Source organism: Engraulis encrasicolus, chromosome 7, assembly GCF_034702125.1.
Source record: "Engraulis encrasicolus isolate BLACKSEA-1 chromosome 7, IST_EnEncr_1.0, whole genome shotgun sequence".
Classification (NCBI taxonomy): Eukaryota; Metazoa; Chordata; class Actinopteri; order Clupeiformes; family Engraulidae; genus Engraulis; species Engraulis encrasicolus.
Genome location: NC_085863.1, coordinates 56,610,441 through 56,637,523, shown reverse-complemented (window position 1 = coordinate 56,637,523; position 27,083 = coordinate 56,610,441). Strand labels below are relative to the sequence as shown.

The 27,083-nt window shown below is 42.8% G+C and overlaps 2 protein-coding genes across 16 annotated transcripts in view; one reads left to right on the top strand and one right to left on the bottom strand.

The window, feature by feature from the left end:
• ncor1 (nuclear receptor corepressor 1) overlaps positions 1 to 5,807 on the top strand; it is a 114,081-nt gene extending 108,274 nt beyond the window's left edge. For all 15 annotated transcript variants that reach the window (XM_063204074.1, XM_063204086.1, XM_063204081.1 and 12 more), the window contains 4 exons: positions 185 to 238; positions 1,090 to 1,305; positions 2,081 to 2,263; positions 4,333 to 5,807. In XM_063204074.1, coding sequence (XP_063060144.1) covers positions 185 to 238; positions 1,090 to 1,305; positions 2,081 to 2,263; positions 4,333 to 4,595 — 716 coding nt within the window. In that variant the 3' untranslated portion in view covers positions 4,596 to 5,807. The remainder of the gene's footprint in view (positions 1 to 184; positions 239 to 1,089; positions 1,306 to 2,080; positions 2,264 to 4,332) is intronic.
• Positions 5,808 to 7,773: 1,966 nt separating this feature from the next.
• LOC134451879 (transient receptor potential cation channel subfamily V member 2-like) lies at positions 7,774 to 25,158 on the bottom strand. The gene is made up of 13 exons (XM_063202277.1): positions 24,944 to 25,158; positions 24,275 to 24,420; positions 23,783 to 23,935; positions 22,999 to 23,136; positions 21,015 to 21,379; positions 19,475 to 19,651; positions 18,874 to 19,242; positions 18,761 to 18,831; positions 14,383 to 14,548; positions 13,642 to 13,708; positions 12,763 to 13,130; positions 10,371 to 10,492; positions 7,774 to 10,099 (listed from the first exon to the last, which is right to left on the bottom strand). The coding sequence occupies exons 1-13, from the start codon at positions 25,156 to 25,158 to the stop codon at positions 9,949 to 9,951; spliced, it is 2,508 nt and encodes an 835-aa protein (XP_063058347.1). The 3' UTR covers positions 7,774 to 9,948.
• Between the last annotated feature and the right edge of the window lie 1,925 nt (positions 25,159 to 27,083).

The window sequence follows — 27,083 nt, the reverse complement described above, 5'->3', positions numbered from 1 at the left end:
ACCAAAATGCAGTCAATGTAACAATATATAAAACCCCCTCTAAATGTTTTTGTTTTGATTCTTAACCAGACACTTCAATCCATTAAGTTCGGCCAATGATTACAGTCACCGCCAATTAGACAATCTTCCATTTTTAGCCTTCTATGAATTCGGTCTTACAGGAGTCTCTCCTTCCCCTTTGCAGGTACTGCACAACCAGGCACAGAGATCTTCAACTTGCCCGCAGTAACCAGTTCAAGTATGTACCCTGTTGTCTTCTAATCTCCAAATCTTTTATTTCTGCACGTTTTATCTCTGGGCGTCTTTGAGCTTCTTAAAGGGACACTGTATGAGATTATTAGTTGTTTATTTCCAGAATTCATGCTGACCATTCACTAATGTTACCTTTTTCATGAATTCTTACCACCACCATCAAATTCTAAGTATTCATTATGACTGGAAAAATTGCACTTTTCATACATGAAAAGGGGGATTTTCTCCATGGTCCGCCATTTTGAATTTCCAATAACAGCCGTTTTTAGCTGCAAAAATGACTCCACTTGGACCATACTAGAAAATATTTGTTTATTACTTGGTAAACTTTCATGTAAATATCGAATTTGGCAATAGGCAACCCAGTTTCAATGAGCATAGTTGCAGTACCTTTTTTGACCATTTCCTGCACAGTGTCCCTTTAAAGATGCACCGCTCCTTCTCCAAACAACTTCCTAAGTATTTTATGGTTGTTCTGGAAGGTTGGTTCTGGAAGTCCATTTGCTTACAAGTAAATTATCTGGATAACACAATCTGCATCAATGACATTCTGTTGACTGCTTTTGGGGCTCTCTTGGTCTTTACATCTCCTGGTTTAAATATTTCAGAAATATGCCTTCCCCGTTCTCTTATGTATCCTTGTTTCTTTGTAGGTGTTTTTTCACAAGAGTTAAGTTGTAGGCAACTGCTTACAGCTTCAAAGATGTTTCACTCCTCTAAGGAGCTTGCTCTGTTCTGGTGCTTACAATGGAACTCTTTGGTATAACATGACTTAGACAAATGAGACTCTTCATACTCGTTCTGTATTTCCTGTTAATGCTGCTGCCTCCCCTCTAGGCACAGTGAACCCCAGGAACCACTCCTTCAGTGACCCAGCCAGCAATCTGGGTCTGGAAGACATCATTCGCAAGGCTCTGATGAGCAACATGGAGGAGCGGCCAGAGGAGTCGCCACAGCCACAGCCCCCCCACCCCCGGGCACCCACACCCAGCAACCCCAGCAGCATGGCACTCAGCGAGGGCCGACAGGAGACCAACCCCTCCCCCAATATGGGTACGAACGCACACTGACTGACTACAGACAGATGGACACTTGCACAAAAAAACAGATGGCTGACATTTCAGTGTACATAGCCCTGTGTTCATTAATATGATTTGCGTATTTGTATCCCAACCCTGTGAGATTCTTACATTTATAAACTTTGTTAATTTGGTAGTTCTGCCCGTAGGTAGGTACATGCCACTTCACTTCCTTGTTAAGATTGCAATACCTCCAGTAACACTTGACTATTGTTCTTTTGCGCCCCATGGATTGAATGGAATATGTATTAAGGAGAATGTGGTTAGACTGAGGATTGTATGTCAATACTCGCTGTACCTGCTGCACCCTGTTTCTCGAAAGTGTGATTGCTAACCAGTTAGCAACTTAGTAGGTTTCCAATGGGACCTTGTGTTGCAACCAAGATGCTAGCATACTTTGCATCTACTCTGTTGAAAAACAGGATGCTGTGTCGGTCAGTGTGTGAACTAGTAAGACCTTGAAGATTGAACTTGTAGAATTTGCAGTAACTCTTAACTCTTTTGACTCCAACTTGAACATAGGCTCTTTTCCACTGGCTGTTTTCTGGTAGGCCTACAGCTCGACACAGCGCGACTAGGCCGCCACTTTTTACCCATCGATTGGGCACCACACAGCTCAATCGTAAAGCAAAAAGTGGCAGCCGAGTCGTGCTGTGTGGAGCTGTTGGCCTACCAGAAAACCGGCAGCGGAAAAGAGCCTTATGTCATGACATTGTTAAACTTAACCATGTAATGTAATTGTTAAACAGGGAAACAGAAGCTGCCACAGGGGAAGTCTAACAGCAGCAGCAGCCGCAAGTCCAAATCCCCCAACCCCGGGCAGGCCTTCTCCGGCGGGGAGCGGCCGTCTTCAGTTTCCTCCGTCCACTCTGAGGGAGACTACCACCGCCAGCCCCCCAGCTGGGCCTGGGAGGACCGGCCCTCCTCCACAGGTCAGATAATGTACCTCTAATCATAAGCATACAGTGACAGCCTGGAGGGACAGTCTCTCCTCCAAAGGTCAGATACCCTGTTATTCTGTATGTAATAACAACAGGTCAGATACCCTCTCACACTGCACATAATAGTCATACATACGGCACAGTGAGCATATTAGACATAGGTTGCTGGCCCTGGGAGGAGCAGGGGGTGTTTCTACCGACCCCGGTAAGAACAAAACACCCAAGAGCCTATGTTGAGTACAAATATGTTTTCTGAAGGCCTAAACAGAGCACAGAAAAATACTGCAATAAAATGTTGATCAACATTGAGGGACTTCTGTGAATATGTGGGAATATTTAAAACATGGACTTTTTTGCAGACTATACCTATTCATGTACCAGCATGCCAAATGCTGTAAGCCTTTTATATTGTACAGCTGCTACATCATGGCCTTCAGAGCGTTGCAGAAAAACAATGGCTGAACAAAATCAACACCACCTCCCTGTATAAAACAATCTGTAACTTGGGAAGGATAACACTTAACTTAAAAGGAGATTTCAATCAACACCAACACGTGACATTCCGGCAGTAGCGGTGCGGGAGACGCTCCGCTCCACTCTGCATTTGGAAAATAGAACTTGAGCGGATTTTGTACGGCAGTGGCCGGCGGTGTCCCGTTGAAATGAATGGCGAAGTAGCGAACAAGCTTTGGCTGTGGGAGGGATTTTGAACAGGGCTGGCTGCACATGCTGACGCGGTAGAACCGAGTAGAACACACCGGCCGAAATGAAGCAGAAAGACCTCAATTGTCTCGCTGCCGTTCCGCCGCGCTCTTGTGTGAATCCGGCCTAATACAGTCTTTTAAGTCACTAGTAATCCACGACTTGATATTCTGGAAAATTCGTACTGTTTTTCTATGAATAATATTGTTTTCACAGAACATAATGCAAGAAGAAATGGTCTCTGTCAAATCATGTACGTTGTCATTTGAAGTCAAAAAAGACTTACCAGTCCGTCTCTTCCATACAGTCACTCAGATCATCTCTAGCCTCGTCAGTCCACAATTGAACGTCCTCTCCCATTTCAGCTTTGACTTATATCTCGGAAGCAGTTGTATTAAATTGTGGTCAAATTTTCCCAGGGCTGGCCAACAGACTTCGGGTATTTTGCCATAGCATTTGTCTTAGGAAATTCCCTCCTTGAGCCAAGTCTCAGTGAAACATAGAGATTGCTTTGCCTGAATTCACTATCGTTATCTGTTTTCACAATTAATTCATCCATTTTGTTACAGTTCAGGATCACCCACAACATCAAAGTGAAATCCGTCTTTGTTTGTGGTGAACATGGGCCCTTGAAGTTATGCATTCTGGACTGACATTTAGCACAGCAGACGTGTAGGCCTGTATTTGTACCGTGCTGCAAGTCCCATTAGATTCAGTTGGTCTACTGAATGCAAATGCTCTGTTTCTGTGAGAAGAGAATGCTTCAAATCCAAAGTTCTACTTTGAGGTGTGCCAAGCACCCCTTAAATGATACAAAATGACTATAACCAGTCGTCTCACCAGGCTTATTGAATGACGTTAATATTAAAATAAGGCCTATTGTGTATTTAGTACAACAACAAAAAATCCTTGTTTTGATTTAAAATCCTGAACCAATTTGGAAATAGGAAAACACCAGTTGAAATCTGCTTTTGTTTTGTTGTGGTTGACCTGCCAGCTAGCTCCTTAACAGTGCACCCACCAGTTTGACCGCAAAGTCTGCCTTCTTAAGGCAGGTGAAGTGTCAGCAGGTGTGCTCTAGTGTCCTTAAATCAGTGATGAGCCGGAGGGAGGACAGGGCTTACTGAGGTGAGCTGAGATGAGACAAGGTGAGACGAGGCTTACTGAGGTGAGCTGTGATGAGACAAGGTGAGACGAGGCTTACTGAGGTGAGCTGTGATGAGACGAGGTGAGACGGGGCTTGCTGAGGTGAGGTGAGCTGAGACTCACCTCACCTCAGGCAACAGTGAACAGTGTAAATCCAGTCCATTTACCATCATTTACCTCCCCTCTCCTCCCCTCCCCTCCCCTCTCAACAGGATCCATGCAGTTCCCGTACAACCCGCTGACCATGCGAATGCTGAGCAGCACACCGCCCACCTCCATGGCCTCACCCTCCCTGCAGTCCCAGCAGCAGCCACCACAGGCACCCCCGCCCTCGTCTGCTGCGTCCGGGCCCGGTGGAGCAGGAGGAGTTGGTGGTGGTGGTGGAGGTGGTCCCGGGACCCCGGGTAGCCGTGTGTGGGAGCGCGAGCCTCTGCTTTCGGAGCAGTATGAGACCCTGTCGGATTGTGATGACTGAATGCCTCCGCTGCGCCACTTGCTGCTTTTGCCAGAGACCAACCACGTTAAAAAGCCCCCCCAACACATGGACAACCCTCACAATGAACATATTTTTGAATATGAAATTAAAATGATATAAAAAGACACCCGGAGACCCCTGGACTTGGCTTGCCCTCGCTTCTGGGGGTGCTGAGGGAACAGCGGCCGCCCCCGTCTCTCCCCTCCCCCCCAACGACTAAGCGATTCCCTGCGTGGGGTTTCCGACTGGCACGGCCCTGGCCCTGGCTTTGGCCTCTGGCCCTGGCCCTGGCCCACAATATTGCCTTGCTCTGAGGTTCTCTGTCTCAGCAGTGAGGCAGAGGAGTGTGGGGAGGGAGCGGCCTGCTTCATGGCTGGCGGACTGGATGGCTGGTCGGTTGATTGGCTGGGGTGGCTCTGCTCTGCTCTGCTGGTGCTCCAGAGCCCCCTGCTGGAACCAGCCAGTTGAATGAACTTTGGGGCAGCAGAACTCCAGACACCTTGGAATGTTGCCATGGTGACAAGTATGTTTGGAGCGTTTTTCTTTTTTTTCTTTCCTTTTTTTGTCTCTTCATTTTTTTTCTTCTCTTTTGTTTGTTGTTGTTGTGGAGAGACTTAACCATGTCACCTGGCCAGGGGAAGAAGGCAGCTTAGACTTGTGTTGACAGAGGTATTTTTCCTTATTTTTTTTCCTTTCCTCTTCTCTTTTTAGCTTTTAGTTCATATTGCCCAGCCCAGCCTCTCTATCTTTTGCTGTTTCAAAACAGAAATCTGATTTTTCTCTTTTTTTGTAATTGGTCTGTCCCTTTAGAGACAGAAATTACCAAACTAATGGCACCTCTGCACCATTGTTGCACTTTTTTTGCTTTGTAAGCTTTGACAGACATAAAGGCATACTACCTATTATAAGTTATTCAAGCAAACCCCCAGGATTTTATTGAGGGGGGAAGCGGAGAGTTCTTAAATTGATTTCATCAAGTCTGTGTCACCCCTCCGGACGTCTGGGTTCCAGTTCATCTTCTCCGCTCGATGATGTCATCGCATTCTATTTCCTTCTTAGAGTATAGCGCACCTCTGTCATGCGAGTGGCTTTCAATACCATTCTTTTTTTTTGTTTTGTTTTGTTTAATTTTTTGTTTTTTAGTCTCTTCATGGCCAGAGGAAAGCTAATTCTGATTTGTCATTTACGTTAATAAAAACTCATTGTCTCGCTCTTGGGTCTGTGAAATCGTTCATTTATGGATTTTGTGGTGTTTTTATTTTTACATTTTTCCCACTTGCCCCATTCTGAGGTGTGTTTTCAAAAGAAAAATGAATGAGAAGGTCATTCTGCAGCCAAATATTAAACCATGGTGTTCTTCTGTGTCATTCCCCCCCACTATATGTAACAGTCGGCACCTTCACCAGAGGTGAAACTGAGGTCCTGTGTCTTCAAGCAGCTCTTCGCTGTAACCATGGTAGCGGGGCTCAAACTGCAAAGCATAAATGCATCAGCCGGTTTCTTTCACTTAGTTTCTGGAGTAAAATGAGTTTGAGCGGAGTCGCTAGCCTGGGTGGCAACAGCCTGGCTCTAAGTACCCAATTGAAACTGCGCGCAGGGGGCACTATGGCGCAGCGTGCTAAGCCCCCCCCCACATTTGGGCTTGCATGCCCACGGGGACCTTGGTTCGAGTCCGGCTGGGGTCATTTCCCGGCCCTGCCCCGTCTCTCTCTCTCCCAATCGTTTCCTGTCTACTCTCATACTGTCTCGCTGCCCAGAATTGTGAAAATCTAAGGAGACCACATGAAGAGACTGTGAAATAGGCCAGTAGTGGTCTAAGTTAGTGTGTTGCGAGAACTACCAATGGCAAGGAGATGTATATTTCTGAAGACATCTCATTTGCTTGGGTACATGTGACATGTCACAAAGTAAAGTTACAGGAGGTGATTTTCCCCAGTTTTTGTTTCCTTTACTTTGCCATTTCTTTCCTTTTTTTCATTCAATCATGTTTGTGGGCAAATGTTTCTATTGGCTTGAGCAGGGTGAGTGTTATCGTTTGTTTTGACTTCATTATGCACTGTATTTCCATTAAGGATGATGGTCAGTGCTTGGGCAACACATGTTGGTGGTCAAATAGGTCATGATGTCATGGATGGGCTTTACTCATCAAATGTCACTAATTTATGCAGAATATCATCAAAATGCCATTTGTATAGTTTTTCAATGAGAAAAATGAAATTTGGTTTTAGTGATCAAACGCTTATAGTGTTCAAATTGGCTCTGGACCAACGTGATCACTACTATAAGCGGTTTCCACTGTATATCAAAGGCAAGTCATTACCTTTACTGCGGGCAGTGTTTCCCATACATTGAGGAAACTATGGCGGCCCGCCATAATTTAAATTTGGCCGCCATAGTTTCCGAAAATGTAAAAAAAAAAAAAATGTTTTTTTTTATTTTTTTTATTTTTTTATTTTATTTTTTTTACGATTTCCGTGTTTGTTAAAAGCGATTTCAATTACGATTTCCTTCGCATTTTCTTCCTGGAGTAAATACATCCTATAGAGAAAACCACAAGTGCTTGAAAGAGAGAGGGATCAAAAGCCTTGTCAAGTTGTTGTAGTTAACTTGGGTTTGGGAGCAATAAAAAAAAAAACCTTCCGAGAAGGGACAGTTGGGATGAGTTTACTAACACTCCCCAGGCTTTGTTTTACAGTTGTAATGAGTTAGGTGACAGGCCTTCATTGACAAGGCAGAGGAGACATCGGGCTGCATATAGAAATGAATGTGTAATGAATAAATGTGTAATATGTGTAATATGTTGTTCAGCCCTTTTAATGGGAGGAATTTTGAAAAACTGGCCCTGTGACCAGCACCCCTCATGTAGAATGTGTACGCCTATGTGTGTGTGGGGGAAAGGCATAGCCTACCCTCTTAGACCCTTTTTGTTTATGCGTTAACAATTTCACAGCAATCTTAAATTCTTAACTCTGCTCCTATTTTGTTTTATTATTTTTTTCATTACATAGACCCCTGCATGTGTATTATGTAGCCTTATTTCTCAAAATATAAATGGCTGAAATGTAGGCGTAGGCCTATAGTTTCTCCATGCGCCAATGTCATACTGTACTCATTGTTTTGCCATTTTGCATTTACACTGCGTTAATACCCCCCTCCGGACAAAAAAGGCCCGTGATCATGAGGCCACAAGCCCAAGTGGAGGATGCAAGGTTGCATATTGGAATAACAAGACAAACAAAAAAGGTCAATTAGATGAGATAATTGGGCTTTTTTAAAAATGTCACATACAATTGAATTTGAAACATTTGTTTTAAACTGTATGTCTGCCTCTTTTCAGCTATAGCCTACATGATCTCAAGATATTTTAGAAGAGGGATTTTTGATATGTTGTAGCCTATTGTAGCCTATAACAACGAAATGAGGGCTTGATTAATTTAGGTATCTAATTAAAACAGGAAATGTGCCACAAATTCACTTTACAGTGTTTCCCCAGCTGGAAAACCTCAAAGGTTTATGCACATGATGAATACAAACATTTCTTAATGACTGATATGGTAACCTTGTATAGTGCTACCATGTGGTAGATGAATGAACTGCTAGAAATGTGGAATCAAAAAAATTCATCCTAAACCTACAGCCGATCTGCCTCATTTTAGTTATACATGAGCTCAGGACATGTCTTTGTTCACCGTGTGCAAGTATCTGTAGCAGTGTCTGAATGATGTGAGGGAAGTGTGTGTGTGCTTGCCATTATACACACCAACGCAACATTGTGGGTCAACTGTGGTTTCTAACCTGAATAAGGTGAGTAAATGATCTTTCCTTCCCCACCCTGTATGTATCTTACAAGCAAGAAAGTTGTATTGCAACATGCTTGGCAACATGTCTGTCTTTTAAACCCACTGGGATAATGTAGTACGTGTGTACTGTTGAAACAGCGGTGATCAGTTGATACTGAAATCTTTTTTGGCCCTCAACATACCCTGTATGAACTAGTTTATGGCATCAACTGAACCCTGCCATTTGTGCAATAGGCCTACCTTTCCTGAGATTTAAAAAAAAAAAAAAAAACTTAACACTTCAAAAACAAGTGTCTTTTCTTGAAATGTTTATATCACACATTGTCTCTTGATGATTACAAAAAAGGAAACAATAAAATAGAAATGCTATACACACAGCTATCAAATCATTTCCGACAATTGGCTCTGGTCCCACCTGAACCCATTAACCGCAAACACATGATCAGAAGCAAAAAAGAATCAAGGGTGACTCAGGCTGCAATACATCTAAGAATTTGGACTGATTTATGTATTGCAAGAAACTGCACACATCATACATTTCCTCCTTTCTGAGTTTTGCTTCTGCTGACGGTGCGCACCAACCAGCAGAGTTACAGCGTTGGATAGCATGTTATATTGTTGGATCATTCCTCTGAAAAGCAATTAAATGGACTTCAATATAGTAGTTCGGTATAACAGTGTAACTAAGGAAATGAAACAAATGGCAACATGACATTGGATATATTATGTACACACAGACATGACACTGTAGAGTTGAACAAACTCAATAAGATCTTTGTATGCAACTGCTGAATATTATGCAAGAAGCTCATGTAGTTTCTGTATTTTAAGGTTGTGTATATGAAGTTGCTGTATTTTAAGTAACAGTGCTAAAAAGTAATAGAGGTGGCTCAGTCCTTTTATTTTACAACAAGCTTGCACAAAAAGCTGGGAGATGCTGCCCTCTTCAGACCTGGCTGGGTGACTGCAGATTACTCTGCTCCTCTGGCTTGGAGACGGGGCGAGTTGCACTGACCACCCTCTTCATAACCCTCCATCTCTTTGCTGTGGGTTTCAATCAGAATCCAATGATTAGTTGTTGAGCAGCATCATATAAAGACATAAAAGAGGAAGCCAATTAATACAGGAAATACAGGAACAGTGATTGGAATATGTGTAACATGACATCACATGCACACAGCGTTTTTTCACTTTACTTCCTCAACAGAAACCCTGTGTGGTACATCAAAATATTCACTGAGATGCTGTTTACACCTATGCAGTAATTTTTTATCTTTTGTGTAAACTTGTGCTTAAAAAACACCATTGTGAACGGTACGTTTCAGCCCCCTAACATGCATAGAGTTTTAAAGGAGATTTCTAAAACCCTGTTTATGGTTTATGTATAAACGAGATGCCGAAACCGAGGCGTCTTCAAAAATATCCATATACTTTCTGTGTATAAAGCTTCTGAATATAGTATAGTCAATTTTAATGCAGGGCAGGACAACTTCCCACTCTACAAAGATCTTGGATAACTTGTTTTCTTTTCCTCTCCCTAAATCACCATTGATTTAAAGAGTTTGCTCTTTAGGGTGTGTCTTACCTTTCTCTGAGGCACGTGGTGACTTAGGAGTGCACTTTTGACTGCCTGCGTCTTCACAAATGGTTCCCAAGTCCATTTTGTCCCCATCTCCCACCTGGTTCCATTTCTTCTCCTCAACTCTGCAGCCAATTAACAGTCATTGAGATTAGTGTACGTGCGTGCCCGCGTGCCCGTGCGTGGGTGTGCATGGGCGTGGATGTGTGTGAAAAAGTGAGATGTACAGTGTCTGATCTCCAAACTGCATTCATAATATACACCTGACTTCGCTATGTATTGCATCAAGTCACATGGACATCCAAGGATTGGGCAGTGGAATGTGTGCAAATATAAACCCTTTCATCCCATTAACATATCAGTGTTCACTAATATGTGGTTCACTTTCAGGCCCACCTTAGGCACCATCGTTTGTGGTGTCCTGAGGACCCTGGCAGGATTTTCTCCACCCCACTGCGGAGTCTCTTCCTCAGGAACATGGGCAAGTACCTCTCCATGTCCAGAATGGTAATAGCCCGCTGGGGACGGACGGACACAGACAGACATACATCCGTTTCTCAATCCTACCCATACCTGCAAACTCAGGAGGGTTGAAAAAGGTGACAAACTAATTGTGGCGCGGTGCGGCGCGGCGAACCCCCCCCCCCAAAAAAAAAACAGGGGGAAAGACGATATTTTATTTACTAGGCCTACACTAGAAATCAGACTTCTACATTAATTGTATTCTTCACCAGCCAATATATGTCTTACAAGCCAAACATACACTCACCCAGAGGCAATTCTAGGTTAAAGGAGTATGCCACTATTTTGGGGCTTAATACAGTTAAAATCGTTGACTGGGGTTTATAAAGGTGGTAAAGTGTCTTATTTTTCATGTTAAGCGTTGTCTTGCTTAAAGACAAGTTAAAAGAGGGAATATATCGCTAAGCTAGTGAAAGTCAATGGATCCGTGTAGCATTGTAGCATGCTACATGGATGCATTGACTTTCACTAGCTTAGCGACATGCTCCCTCTTTTAACTTGTCTTAAAGCAAGACAACGGCTTACATGAAAAATAAGACACTTTACCACCTTTATAAACCCCTGCCAACGATTTTAACTGTATTAAGCCCCAAAATAGTGGCATACCCCTTTAAGCTGGGACCCCAAGCGGAAATTCTTAGCTGTTATTTACCATCTAGTTTGGGGGCCCCAAGCGGCTGCCTATCTAGCCTAGTGACAAGAAGCGCCTCTGCACTCACCAGCTGTCAAAATTTAAGTTGTCCTATTTACCAGCCAAAAGGAGGGAGCACATGGTCACTTAGGTTGCCTTAACTTTGAGCCCCACTGCATTTGACTATGAAATTAAAGCATTTGCTGTTTTTGGCTAAAGATGGTAATAGGGAAATCTAGGCCTATAATATAATTAGCTATACAAAATAGAACCAAGGCATTTTAGAGAATTTATGACTGAATGATAGTCGAATTTCAGCATTTCCCCAATAAAATGGTGTTGTACTATGAAGAAGCATTAGATTGTAGAAAAAGATAAAGGCAGATGTCATCTAGGTTAATAGGCTATTTAGATTAATAATAGTATGTCCTTGGTGGCTAACATTAAAATCATGATCGCACACGTTGCAAAATATGCGGGGGCATGACAAATAGCCATTGCTATGCATTCCTCTGACGTTTATGAAGGTTTCATCGAGTGTGTAGAGTGGGCCTCTCGCTATTCACGGTTAAATGATCTGACATAAGGGAACCAAATTTAGTTCTCTGCTTATCTGCTAATTTATAGCGCAGCCAGGCCCTGCCTACCGTCATTCTAACACATTTTCTCACTCTGAAGTTTTTAATACCGTTTCAAGATATTGCCGTCAATTCAAATAAAGCAAAACTACAGATTCTGTAAGAGACCCATGTTACGACCGCAGACCTTCTACCACTGGGCTATTTATTTTCACAAGTGGACGGGCTTAGCTAATGAAACGATTCACAATTCCCAAACCCTGCTCAAATCCCATTTACCTTTGAAACGGTGATTTGGACAGCGGTCATTTGTAAAAGCAAAGCGACAGTACCAAGGTAGAAGATAATGACAGGGGGTTAGGTACAGGTACGTGTGCTTCGCGACCACCGTTTCATCAGCTGTTCACTCCGACTGGTGCCTCCGAAAGTTTTGCCGCTAACTAGCATTTTGAATTAGCGCGCTGATTGGTCCATGCTTCCCCCAACACAGTTGCCGGCCAATGGGAACGGCAGGCAGAGACAGACCAAGAAAAGATCAATAGAATGTCGCTCAACCGTAATGTTTGTAAAACTAGCAGAGATTCTATGAGAAGTATTACCGTATCCACTCTATCTGTCTGTAGTCTGTCTCCGTCTGCCTACCCCCCCCCCCCAAAAAAAAACTCTTCGGATCTACACGATTCACGTAAGTGACCTATTTTGAGATCAAAACGGCGAATTTCGCCGAAAGGTGACAAGTTTGCAGGTATGCCTACCACTTTCACAATGTTTCACAAAGCATTTTTGGGAAAAAAGTATTCTTCTCTTCAACTTTGTACCTTTCCTTCTTTTAAAAAAAACTTTCCATGGAGGTGCAGTGGCATAATTATACATTTGATCACATGCACTGCACTGCTACCTGCATTGCCCATGGGATCCCAGGTTAGAGTGCGGCCTGGGTCATTTCCCAACCCTACCCCATCTCTCTCCCACTCTCCTCTCACTGTCCAACCTAAATAAAGACAACAAGCCCCAAAATATTTGTATTTTATCTATCTCTAGCATAATCCAGTCCTACCTGTAATTTCCAGATGTTTGTACTCTCCTCTGATATCTTCTCCACCGTCTTACCCATAATGGCAATAAGCATGTTGAGGAGCAGGATGTAGGTGAGGACTATGTAGGAGATGAGCAGCACATAGAAGACCTCCTTGTAGCGATACTGCTCGGTGAACTCCAGATCTCCTGTGCCTATGGTCACCTTGAAGAGCTCCAGGATGATGAAGGACAAGTTCTTGTGATCCTCCTCCTCCTTCTTCTTCGTTTCCTTCTCATCGGAGCTATTGGCGGAGCTATTGGCTGGACGAAGAAGAAACGTCTCATTGCTGGATGTTGTGTTCGTGTTGTCGCCGGCCTCCTCTGGCTCGTGCATTAGTGTGGCCACAGCTATGGGAGGAACAAACGTACAATGGTCTTGTACAGTGTAGTATTAATGTACTACATTAATTATACATGGGTGAGTTTTTACATGCACAGCCAGCCTCCTAATTGCAGTGGCAGTCTACAGACAAAGTGTAGTGCCAAGTAAAATGTAGTGTACGTACACATGTTACATGCGTGTGAACTGTAGCCTACATTACACGGATTACTCAAACTTGGCTTTGTTTTTAAGTGTTTTAGGCTGTAGGTATACAGTATGTGGGGGAGCATTAGTGGCACGTTTGTCTTGATAGTAGTGTTCATATGCTCTGAATTCCATATCCTTCTGTATCATCTTCAGGCAACTGAAATACTTTACAATCCATCATGGTTAAAGAAGCTACCCTGTCTTCCTCTGTGACTCAAAACATAATGCACTGCCTTGCACTACTAGTTTGAAGAAAAGAAGTGTCATTTTATATATAATAAATATATGTATTTAAATACTGTATATCATATAATTGGGTAGCCTTAGTACCAGCTGAAAAGCCTAAGAGGAAGACCCCGTAGACCAAGAGGAAGCGCAAGATATCACCAAGAAGTATCTGCCGGCAAGAGAAGAGAAAGAACAGGAAGGGAAAAATGTGACATTACTTGTTGAAAGAGAATACAATAGAGCTATAAGGTGTAGCCGTAGCTTCTTTGTGCAGATGGGCCCGCTGGAGGGGCCGTTCACACTTTGTTGAAAAGACTCAACTACATCATAGCAACATTGCTATGACATGACTGGGAGGCTCAAGTAACCATTAGAACTTGATCATTACAATTTTGGTGACAGTAAGGTTACAACACAGGCTTTGTGCAGAAGGTTAAACTAATAGATGGCCTATGTGTTGACACTCCATGGAACCCAAGATTTAAAAAAGACAAAAAAAGGCCCAAAAAAGGTCTTTCGACTCCCATTTGCCTTCCCTTTGTTCATCATGGGGGTCTCATGGAGCAGTGTGACTTTGCCTTTCTACTGGTATTTTTTTTACTGAAGGCCCCAACAGACCCAATTCATGCAGGCAACACATTGGGAATTAACAAACCAGGCAAACCTTTTGCTACTCAGAGGAACTTTTTTTGCTTTAGGTCTAAACAGATTCTATCATCTTGCTCTGCTTAAATCTTGTTTGTCTTCCTGGACTGCAAGGCAAGGAAAGGCAAGTACAGCACTGTACCACCATGGCACCAAATGGCTTCATCTTCCAGGACTGCATATTGTAGGCTGCAGTACCTTCTGGATCATGACACTGTAGATGCCCATGTGACTGGAGCCCCTGGAGAAGTATAGCAGGTTGATCCAGCTGAGGGCCAAACTCAGCACCAGGAAGCCCAGGTGCTCATCCCGTCCACACCACAGCAGAGCAAAGGACACCATGCAGAGCAAAGCCTGGAGGAAACTACAGCACAGCACAGGGGAGAACATTCAAGGGTAGTAAGGAACCTGGAAGGAACTACAGGACAGTACAGGGGACGCAGATGGAGATGAACCATTTATATATCACACAGACTACTCATGCTTATGACCTATAGTATGACATGGCTCATTTCTTAAATATCCTTTCATAAAACTAGCATAGGACAGTACATTTTTTCATTTTTTTCACTTTTTGTGGGCTGTGAGAATTGGAACTTTGGACTCTACTGGTACTGTACCCTCTCTGTTCAAAGTTGCAGCTGTCACTCCTATACTCAAAAAACCTGGCTCTGATCCCTCTGACTACAACAGCCTCCGCCCAATCTCCAACCTTCAATTCATCTCTAAAATTCTAGAAAAAATTGTAGCCTCTCAACTCCATTCCCATCTAACTCATAACTCCCTCTATGAGCACTTCCAGTCTGGTTTTTGCCCCCGACATAGCACTGAAACCGCCCTAGTTAAAATCACTAATGACCTGGTCATGGCTGCTGACTCTGGACTACTCTCTATTGTCATTCTCCTTGACCTCAGTGCAGCCTTTGACACCATCTCTCATTCCATCCTTCTCCACAGATTCTCCTCAATTGGCATTAGTAACACACCCCTTGACTGGTTCCACTCCTATCTCTCTGGTCGTTCTCAATTTATTCAAATGAAGTCTTTTAAATCTAAGCCCTCCCCTGTCACCTGGTGTCCCTCAAGGTTCTGTTCTGGGGCCCCTCCTCTTCATCACCTACCTCCTTCCCCTTGGTAATATCTTCCGCAAATTCAAAATTAATTTCCATTGCTATGCTGATGACACCCAGCTCTATTTATCTGGCAAACCCTCTGACACTCTCCCTCCCCCCTCCCTCACCACCTGTCTCTCTGAAATCAAATCCTGGTTCACCTCCAATTTTTTGAAACTCAATTCTAACAAAACTGAAGTTCTACTAGTAGGCACCAAATCCACCTTATCCAAAGTAGATAGTTTTTCCTTCTCAATTGATAACTCTCCTGTCTCCCCCTCCCCTCAAGTTAAGAGTCTGGGCGTCATGCTTGATGGCTCTCTATCCTTCCTCTCCCACATTAACAACATCACACGATCTGCTTATTTCCACCTACGCAACATTAACCGTCTCCGCCCCTCTCTCACTTCCCATTCTACCTCCATTCTTGTACACAGTCTTGTCACCTCCCGCATTGATTACTGTAATTCTCTCCTCTTTGGTCTCCCTCAAAAATCTCTCCACAAGCTCCAACTGGTCCAGAACTCAGCTGCCCGCATCATTACTAAAACCCCTTCCTGTCACCATATTACCCCGGCACTGCAACATCTCCATTGGCTCCCTATCAAATATAGAATTAATTTTAAAATACTTCTCCACACCTTCAAGGCTATCCACAATCTTGCCCCCCTTATCTATCTAATCTTATTCACATTGCTGTTCCCTCCCGCCCCCTCCGTTCCTCTTCCTCCATTCTCCTCTCTGTCCCCTCTGCCCGTCTTAATACCATGGGGAATAGAGCTTTTAGCTGCTCTGCTCCTGAGCTTTGGAATGCCCTTCCCCCTGACATCCGCAATATTGACTCTGTGCCCCTGTTCAAATCCAGGCTAAAAACCCATCTGTTTCAGATAGCCTATTCTTTATGATTCTTAAACTCTGTTTTATTTTATTTTATTTTATTTCATATTTAATTTAATTTATTTCATTTAGTATTTTTGTTTAAAATTCTGTTTGTGTCTTGTTTTATTTTTGTTTCTCTCTGTACAGTGTCCTTGAGTGTTTTGAAAGGTGCTTTTAAATAAAATGCATTATTATTATTATTATTATTATTATTATTATTATTATTATTATTATTATTATTGAGCTAGAATAGATTGGAGAGAGGACTGGCATACCTACAATTGTATTAAGAATATAACAGTTGAAGTATAGCTGATGATGGTTTTATACAATGTAGACTCTTCTGGCCAGATTGCATATTATTGACATGGGCACCCAATTATTATGTTCTACAGCCTCAAACCGGAGACAAGCTAAGAGGTGCATTCCTCTGAAATAGAATAAAATCTTACTTGCAGAGTGTGTATAATGACATTTAGGCCTGGCCATTTCCATTCACTCTCATATCATATTATGATTATCTCATTATGTTACCAGTTCAGCAGAAAAGCGTACTTGCAATAATTTAGGAGACAGGGTTTTGTTTTTAAAAATCCCTTGTAACTTGATGCTTTAAAAAAGAACTGAATTTCCCTTCTATCTGTGTTCTGTGAAGATAGATGAAAATACGGTAACACTTTATTTTAGGGATACATCTATTAGCACTAATACATACAATATTAATGCCTGTGTAAGTAACTTGTAAGGAATGTACTAAGCAAAATAAGACAGTTGTTAAGCATGTATTCACAAATGTCTTGTTCATGCCCAATTAGGGATTTATTACTAATATAACCTTAGTAAGGACCAGTAAGCCTATATTTCTATTTATTAGTAAGTAGTAAGTGGCAGAATACAATGTGTATAAGCTCCCGACACACTGTGTGAACAAACCCTGAACAGTGTGAAAACAGATGCGGAATAAGGGTCCCTATTCTAAAGTGATGCATTGGTCAGCTCAGATGGCTCAGGGCCTCCACACTACCAAAGTCCCCCTCATTACCTAGGGCCCCCACATCACCCAGGCCCGCACTACCTATCATCACCCAATTAAATAATTAATATCTACTCAGTACAGCCATCTAGTTTTCTCTTTTTCATAACAATTTCTGTGTGGTAACAGGAGCCTCTATATAGCAAGGATTGAACGTACACTTGTCAATGGCGGTGGGTTGGTGAGATGTAATTCCTTTCATGTACCACTGAGTTTTAATTGTAAAAACCCCCAAAATAAATGCAGTTGAAGCAAAACTAAACTATTCTTTTGTGATAATTGAGTTAATGTTCGAGAACATTTGCTTCAAGAAGTGCAGTGCATGATGGGTACGCAATCTAGGCCAACAGACAACCTACCCAGTAGCCTGATAAACCAGACTAAATGTGGATGTCTAATTTAGTCTGGCCTCGATGCATAACACATCCGAAGATTGTTGATGAGAACAACCTTCCCTCAAAACCCTGCCCGCTTTGATTCAAAACACATCTTTGCGTTGTAATTGGTTTGCCAGATTCATGGCATTCTGGCTTCATTGAATCATTATGCGAGGCCAGACCCACCCGTAGACAAATTTTTTTGCAGCGGGTGGCGCTGGTTCACCAGGCTACCTACCCAGCTCTGAGCCTACGTCCTTAGCTCCTCCCCTCACTCGTGAAATTTAGTTGCTATCCAAACAATTTGCCATGTATGTAACAACAGAAATATTATCATTGCTGCATTGGCCATGCATTGCATTGCTGACTAAGGGCGTACCCATCATGCACTGCACTTCTTGGAGATAAGTTTCTCAAGCATCAACTTATTTATCACAACGGAATAGCTTAGTTTTGCTTCCAAACTATTACTCATCGTTATATTCTGTATTTATTGTAGGGTTTTTACAATGAAAACTAATTGGTGTATGAAAAAAAATTACATCTCACCACCCACCGTCATTGAGAAGTTTACGTCCAATCGTTGCTATATAATGCTTCCTATTACTCACCCTTATATCAAGTAGAAAAAGTGAGATCTATGCAACCAAGGAGACTAATGCAGAATTAGAAATATTCTTAAACTTTGCTTTCCGGGGGGGGGGGTAGAGTTGGGGCCCTAGGTAGTGCAGGGGCCCTATGCCATCTGGGCTGACCAATGCATCACTTTAGAATAGGGACCCTTATTCCACATCTGTTTTCACACTGTTCAGGGTTTGTTCACACAGTGTACCAGGAGCTTATACACATTGTATTCTGGCCCTTACTGCTTAGTCATAAATAGAAATCTAGGTCTACTAGGTCCTTACTAAGGTTATATTGGTAATAAATCCCTAATTGGGCAGGAACAAGACATTTGCGAATAAATGTCTAACAACTGTCTGATTTTGCTTAGTACATGCCTTACAAGTTACTTACTAAGGCATTAATATTGTATGTATTAGTGCTAATAGATGTATCCCTAAAATAAAGTGTTACCGAAAATACTTTATGTATTTTTAGACGACCTTTGTTTAAGGATAGTTTTTACATATGCAAACACAATATAGCAACATGTAGCCATGAAAAAAACATACAAAATCAGCTCAAAGTATCCATCAATCAGCAAGGACTGCAGGTTTGGCCGTTTCCTTCTGATATCTAGAATCTAAAGAACACAAATTCATGTCAATGCTTTCAGTCACCAGACTATGTGGTGTATGTCAGGATAACAAGTCCAAAAAGGATGCATACCTCTCTGAAGAATAAATACACTGCCCCCCAGAATGATATGTGTTGTCCAACAGTATACAGCGTTTTTGTTTCCCTGGACTTGAGAGAAAAACACAACAATGATGAAAATAGCTATGGCAAGGAGAACTTGCAAGCACACGAAAAGAACCAACGAAACTGCTGAACTGACCATTTTCCTGTTTCCAAAATAGGCGACAGTGGTGAAGACGCAAAGATATACCAGATACAGCAGGAATTTGAGGAGAAATATTCGATATGCAAATCGATCCCATTTCTCATCCAATAGTCTATTAAGGGGTTCAACTTGAAGCATCTCCAGGCGATTCTAGAAACAATTCAACGTTATCATTAGTAACAGCAGGACTTCAACGGGATGGAAATGTACATTGAAAAGTGCAATACATTAAAATGCCACTACTGCTGTCTCTCCATACATAGCCTACACACCAACATAGCCTAAACACCTCTAATATGATGAAGTTCTGATATTAAGTGGATTAAATTGCTATCAGGAGTGGACTTCATACTATCTGCAAAGCTGAAATAATTTCACTCACTGGGATTTCGCTGCCATAGACAAGTGTCTCCAGTACAGAGTTCTTGTCAAAGGTGTCCAGAGAGCCCAGGTCATACAGGGAGGCACACACAGGCCCGTAGGCCCATTCGATGAATTTGCGGGACAGGCAAATGCTCTCCTCGTCATGGAACTCTCGATGCATTATGTGTTTGAGCAACTATTGGGAAGACATTGTTATATTCCTAATTACAAAGTACATCAAGTGTTTCATAAGTTATTAGATGATGTAGGGTGACTTCAGGTAATTTGAGCCATCAGCTAAAATGAGCCATTTAAGGTTTTGGGGTTCTAGCCCCTCTGGAAATGAGACCCAATAACTACAAAGTATGGGAATCTGTTGCCACAACAGTTCATTACATGTAACAGGGGATTTTATTGAGTTTTGATTGATATGGTGGGCCGGATACTTATTCCAATGAAGGCTGCACCAGAAAGTTGCATGGAATTTAGCATGGCACGCTAAAGTTAGCCAAATTATTATAAGTATTATAACTTACATATACCAGTAGATATACACATAAAAACAAAGTATGTTTTCTGTGTGGATGGTATGCACTATATTAATGTTTGTTAGTGTGGCATATTATTACCCTTTTTAAAAAAAAAGTATGTTTATGGTGTTTCAACTGTTAGCTCAGTGGGTTAAGGTAATTTGAGCCACCACGTTCAGCTAATTTGAGCCACCATTATAATCAATGGGAGTTTGCTGCTGTTTGCTGCTGTTTAGCGGTAGCTAGCTCATGTTTGTGTACTTTTGGAGGAAAAATTAAGGAAGATGACAGGTGAAAAGAAATGAATGCAGATGAAAAGAGAGGAGACAGAAAAAGTGAAAAAATAGGATGAACACTGTCCAGAGACATGTGGCTGTACAGAATTGTGATTTAGTATGAAAAGGAATTATGAATTATTGACTTTTTCCCTTTTTTATTTAACCGGCTCAAATTACCAGATAAGGTGGCTCAAATTAGCTGAAGCGGCTCCTTCCAAAAAAGTTGCCACATCCAGGGTTTCAAGACTTGTGGGGCCTAAATAATTATGTTTTATAATATAATTCCAACACAAAATGATGAAATATAGTAGTTATTAATTATATATACACATTAAAAGTGCATAGATAGTATTTTGTTATTTTCCCAAGCGATTTACCAAAAAGTGGCTCAAATTACCTGAAGTCACCCTACAGTAAATATGTGGTTTCAATAGTTCAGAGAAAACTTTTTGAATCCTCGTGGACTATTTAAAACACTGTAGAGAGTACAATTACCCTACACTGGAGTCAAAAGTCAGCATGAAGGTGGCCAGTGTAATGTCAACCCACAGCTCTTCATATTTACTCAATATTCAGTTGACTTAACTGAAAATGTTACAGTGACCAAAGAGTAAAATTAAGACTATTTTTAGTGGGACCAAATGCTTTCTGTATGGAGTTAATTTCAACTATCAAAGATTTATGGGTATTTTTAGTGTATAGCATGTGCTATGAACAGTAGTCTTTGATATAAACTAAATTACTGAATTACCTCAAGCTTGCCCGTCTTGGCTGCAAGTTCAATGGGAGTGTCGCCCTGGTTATTCTCCATCTTCTCCAGATCACCCTCTGGATTACATGAACTGGACGAATGAGAATCGTCCCCTTCCTCTTCTCCTTCACTTCTCCTCCTCGATTTCAGGTGAAGGCAGGCAGCTTTCAGGAGATGGTCGTACATTCTGGTGAAAAAATCTGTGTTCTTGGGGCTGTCGTCCGCTACTAGCACCAAGGCATGGAGAACATTGTTGCCTTCGCTGTCCTTCTCTCGTACATCAACTTTCTGGTATGGATTTGTCAACAGGAAGTCCACCATATCAGTTTGGTTGGTGCAGGCCGCCAAGGACAAGGGAAGCTCTCCTGTAAAAAAAGAATATAAAATATATAAAAATATATGACAGCCCTGTATGCATGCTGTTCTACAAGTGGAATGTTGTAGTAGTCATTGAAAAGTTAACTACCATAGTGCTATGACTTGGTTATTGCCAATCTGTTAACAGCACATTTATAACAGAGGCTGTGTCTTAACGGGTATATGTAGATATACTCCTTACAACCAAGCCATCAGTCGGCTCCAACATCAGGAGATCATGGGCAGAGTCCAGGTAGGAAGGGCAGTCCTAGGATGGGGAGATGCACCAAGCTTCTGGTCCAAGGCCAACCGAACCGAGGAAGGAGATGGTGGTGGCGGAATGACGAAGATGGAGGAAGACCGCTACAAAATCAAAGTCGTGTCGCAAGGTCGACAAAGAAGCTGAACAACCTGGTAGGGAATTACAAATAGGAACATCAGCTGGGCATATGTGTGGAACATCCCACACGCAAGACTAAGCTTCCTCATCCGTTGAACTTACGACACGCTTCCCTGCCCTCGGAAACTCCACCAGTGGTTCGGAAGTGAAGAATGCTGTGCACTCTGCAATGCCCCCAACACAAGCCTCCAGCATATCTTGTCAGGCTGTAAGATCGCTCTCTCACAGGGCCGCTATTGATGGTGCCATGACCAAGGTCTGAGGAAGCTAGACGAAGTGCTGGAGGAGTGCTGACAAGGAAGTAAAACACCACCACCTCCAGAGGACTTCACCACCTTTATTGTGGAGGGAGGGGTCAGCAGAAGCATCAGGCCAAGGAAACCATCAAGGCCATTCACCCCTGACCAGACATGGAGCATGATCTTGACAGGAAGCTTCTGTTTCCTATGGAGATCACCACCACATCCATCCGACCAGACATTGTTATGTGGTCAGCTAAGGTAAGAGCTCACAGTACCTATGGAGGAGGGGATTGAGGCCGCCTTCGAATGTAAGAGGGCCAAGTACTCAGAGCTGGCTGCTGAGTGCCGGGAGGCTGGCTTGAAGACCACCATCTATCCAGTAGAGGTCCGGTGTCGAAGCTTCATAGGTTTGTCAACCACACGCCTCCTAAGGGATGTGGGACTCACCGGAGGAAGGCTCAGGAAGGTAACAAAGGACCTGACAAAGGAGGCTGAGAAAGGGAGCTTTTGGCTCTGGCTCAGGTGGAAGGACAAAACGTGGGGGAAGAACACCTAACCCCAGACAACAGCAGCAGGGGAAAATACCCATCAGCTGCAGGGGGTGACAGGGAGACGTCCATGTCACTGCTCCGCCACCAGGAGATGTACCAGAATTAAAGGAGAGAAACGTTGGTGAATGGTGGTTTCTGGCTTACGACCCTGCAGCTGACCCATGGGCACTGGAGGAGGTGCAACAGGCAGCAATGCCCAGCAGGTGTTAACATCTACTGAATCTGATCCCTGTTGTATCTTCACTGTTACCAGAATGGCAATGACCAAGTTGTAACGTACAGTACTAGTAAAGGCTCTATCCAATGTCATAGTAGTGTAGTACTATGGAAGTGAAGTCGTCAATCAACCAATATGCCAGCGTTCCACAGGCGGACATGGCACACATTATGAGGCTACTATTTCCAAAGTATCATGCTGCTCTTTGCTATCTTACCAAAATAGAAGCAGGCCCCATCATGGCGTTGAAAGAACTTCCCACAGGCCTTGGCATGGACATCAGCTCCTTTCTGGACCAGGAGCTCCACAAAGTATTTGCTTCTTCTCTCAATGGCTACATGGAGGGCGGTCTGGCCTACAGCATGCACAAAGAAAACTTTTTTTCCATGAGCAGTTTCATGCGTACCAGAGTTTGAAATAAAGTTTTCACCAGTCACTGTGGCAGGTAGCTTCTGAACTCTACCAGTCACTCACCATTTTTACCAGTCTATTCACATTCAACTGTTCCAGATGTAACAGATGTCAATTAGTAGAGTTCAATGTAGAATGTTAGTAAACCTCCCTCCTGAAGCCTCATATATTATCGGTAGTGCTGAGCTATCGTTCTAGACCTTTAGCTCAGCGGTATCGGGCTGTGCCTCCCACACCCGAATTTGAGTGTTGACTTGTAGGTCATGGGTTCAAGCCCGGAGTGGCAAACTAGCGCAAGATGCCCTCAGTTACACAAACATTGTAATACCGTTGAACAGCACAACAGTATACATTAATGTTACTAGACCCTTGATGCAGAATTTAGTAACAGCCAGACCTGTGGAACTGCTCTCTGACTGGACATCCAACAGGCTTTTTAATACTTGAGCTGAGGTATAATTCCTCAACTGTTAGAGTAACGGGTGGGTTAAAAAATGTTCAGTGTCAACGCTCATATCAACCTGTATTTGGCGAGTGACTGGTGATAAATTTCCAATCCTGCTAACAACATAAGGCTGAAGAAAGCTTACCCTTGTAGTTGTCATCTGTACAAGCCATGTTTACAAACTGCTTCAGGTCTCCCATTCTCTCTGCAATACCTAGAAGGTACTCCACCGCTTCATTTTCCCCATCCCTCAGGTTCATTAGAGCCTTCATCAAGGCAGTTTTGCCAGACAAACTATCTGGTAGAAACATATAAGGATAGGATTTATCTGGGAAATGTGTTCAAATATGACTCTTGTCATGAGCAATGTTTTTTATAAATGCATCAACATTCCTGAAATTGTTTAAGGCCTATAGTCACATGATCGGTAAATTGGATACAGAAGCTACAATCTAGTATCACATCTTCCAAAGACCTGGCTTTACCAGTTACCACAGCCATGGAAGTATGAGTTCATGACTTGCATGGCTCCGCCTGTTACCAATTAGGACAATTGGACAGGTAAATCCAAGATATTTGGAATATGTGGCACTGGATTGTAGCTTCTGAATCCAGGTTTCCTGGCATTAACACTTACAGACAGAGTCAGAGAGCAGTTTGTGATTCCGCTGGAGATGGCCCTCTAGTTCCTGAAGCATGGAGACATCTCCTTGAGACACGGCATCAAACAGCTTCTCCCGGATGCTCTCCTGAACAAGGCCAGCTTCAACCCCTAAAATGTTCCTGCCAAAAAAATGTGATATTATTTTCTTCATACTTGACTTCTATATGCATGATGCAGGGTGAATGTGTAATAGTTGTATAATATTTTTAGATGTTTCATTCCAGAAGTCATGCTGCCCATTCACAAATGTTATCTTTTTATTTAGCCTACTTACCAAACCATCAAACTATAAACATTCATTATGACTGACTGGGAAAATTCCACTTTTCATACAAGAAAAAACGGATCTTGTCCACGATTTATTTTTCCAGAAATAAACATTTTTAGTGGCAAAATGTAGACCTACTGTACTTACCAGTATATATTATACATTTTTAGTAAATATTCATGAAAACATCAAATTTGGCAACAGACAGCACAGTTTCCATGAGCTGCATTGTTGCAATACCTACCTCTGACCACCATCCTACACAATGCACCTTTAACGCCTTGACTTTTTAAATGTTGAATAAGCACTGCAAAAAATTATGCAGTACTATAAATGTTAGTCTGATGGTGGTGACAGTGTACGTTGTGAGGTACCCCAAATTAAGCCTGATCTTCATCTCCGGTTCCCCTAGGTCCTCCAGGTACATGGAGTCCATTGGCCCTTTGTCACTGTGGGATTTATGGCTCCCCAGCGCACAGAAGAGGAGGTTCTTCTTCTTTCTGTCCTTCAGCCTCCTCTCATCTTTTTCTCGTTCTTCAACAGTTCGGTCATCTGTCTCCAGCATAAACTCTTGAGAGTTTGAAACCATTTCTGCTTTTTGGTTTCCTCAGCCTTGGGTAAGAAATGATGAAAAATCATTTAAAAATGTTCATGGTGCAATCACAAACCATTTGTAAAGAGAGACAAGCATGACTCTGTGTATTTTATTCAATGCATGTTTGTGCAACATACAACAAAGCTAAAGAGATGGTGCATGTACAGTATGTATTGATGATTGACCGGAGCAGCATGTACAGTATGCACAGTATGTCAGCTGCATGGCATGTTTATCAATACATTATATTACGTACTATATTCCACTACATTGTGCAAACCATTGAGACACTTAAATAACTAACAGAACATTTTCCTCAGGTCTCCATGGTTACTTTTTCCACCAAGTACCCTAGTCAGTCAACACTTGAGTGGTCTAATAGATTGAACATTCAACCATCAGCATACGCATTTCATGAACACAAGCTAGACACACCCTTTGCATCTGCCGCAGAGAAATGTTGTAGATCTGCGATTCTCAAGCTTTTTTAACAAACGACCCCTCGACCTCATCATAAGCTCCCCAACCTCCCCTTGACCTCGTCATAAGCCTGCCCCCCAGTATTGACAAAAATTAAGCCCCACCCCCACTCATCTGCATCCTTCTCAACACCCCGGCTCCTCAACGGCCAGACTAAAGTCTTAAAGAGACTTGCAGTTGTGATAGCCAGGCACTGCTTTTCCCAACCATGTAAAAATTTAATTCCCAGAAAACACATTTTGGTTCTTCCAAGAACCGAATTGTCTCCAGGTTCCACTGAGAACTTTTATTTTGCCCAGAGAACTTTTTTGGGGGTTGCCCCACAGTGGTAGCCTCGCGAGCCATCCTACGTACTTCCGCCAAAGGATTGGCTCCACTACTGTAGTCTGGCCGTAGCCTGGTCCTGACCATCCCATAATACTATCATTTCATTTCGTATTCATGGTCTGGCATTTGTTTGCTCTGAAGCGATTGTAGGAAGCAGGAAGTTTGCACTCAGTTATGGTTTGAAATTATTGGACACCTCTCACCCAATCATGGGCAGTTACTCAACAACAACATAGCGCAGACCAATGGCTCTGGCGCAGATGTGTACGTCATTGTCACGAGCGTCCTCCCCCTTTCGCCCCCACGTGGGGGGCGTATTCGCTTATTGGCTGTTTTCTGGGGGGGCGTTGCGATCAAAATTCTACTGCTCCAAGCACTCCACAGAGAAGCACGGCCAGACTAGCCTCGCGAGCCATCCTACGTACTTCCGCCAAAGGATTGGCTCCACTACTGTAGTCTGGCCGTGCTTCTCTGTGGAGTGCTTGGAGCAGTAGAATTTTGATCGCAACGCCCCCCCAGAAAACAGCCAATAAACGAATACGCCCCCCACGTGGGGGCGAAAGGGGGAGGACGCTCGTGACAATGACGTACACATCTGCGCCAGAGCCATTGGTCTGCGCTATGTTGTTGTTGAGTAACTGCCCATGATTGGGTGAGAGGTGTCCAATAATTTCAAACCATAACTGAGTGCAAACTTCCTGCTTCCTACAATCGCTTCACAGCAAACAAATGCCAGACCATGAATACGAAATGAAATGATAGTATTATGGGATGGTCAGGACCAGGCTACCACAGTGGCACACTGAAGAATCTTCAGGGAGCTTTTAATGTTTTCACTATACTGTCCCGGTCTATCATACCAGAGTGAAGCCCCCCTTGGTTTACTGCAGTGCAGTTTCTGCAGTGTTACATTCAACGCTTACAGCAACCTGGGTGCAGTTCCATCCAGTGCCACATATTCCAAATGTCCTGGTCTTACCAGTCCATTTCAACCAAGTGATTGCCTGGTTGAATAACAGCCTGGTTGAAATGGACAGGTAAAACCAGGTCAATGAATCTAGGTGTCCCGTCACTGAATTACAATCACACAACATTTACTGTCCAGGAGGATT

Coding starts and splice junctions, on each gene's coding strand:
- LOC134451879 (XM_063202277.1), bottom strand. CDS start 25,158: ATGGTTTCAAACTCTCAAGAGTTTATGCTGGAGACAGATGACCGAACT. Junction 23,137..23,782: donor TACAGATGACAACTACAAGG/GTAAGCTTTCTT, acceptor TGCATGCTGTAG/GCCAGACCGCCCTCCATGTA. Junction 10,493..12,762: donor CAAACATCTGGAAATTACAG/GTAGGACTGGAT, acceptor GTCCGTCCCCAG/CGGGCTATTACCATTCTGGA.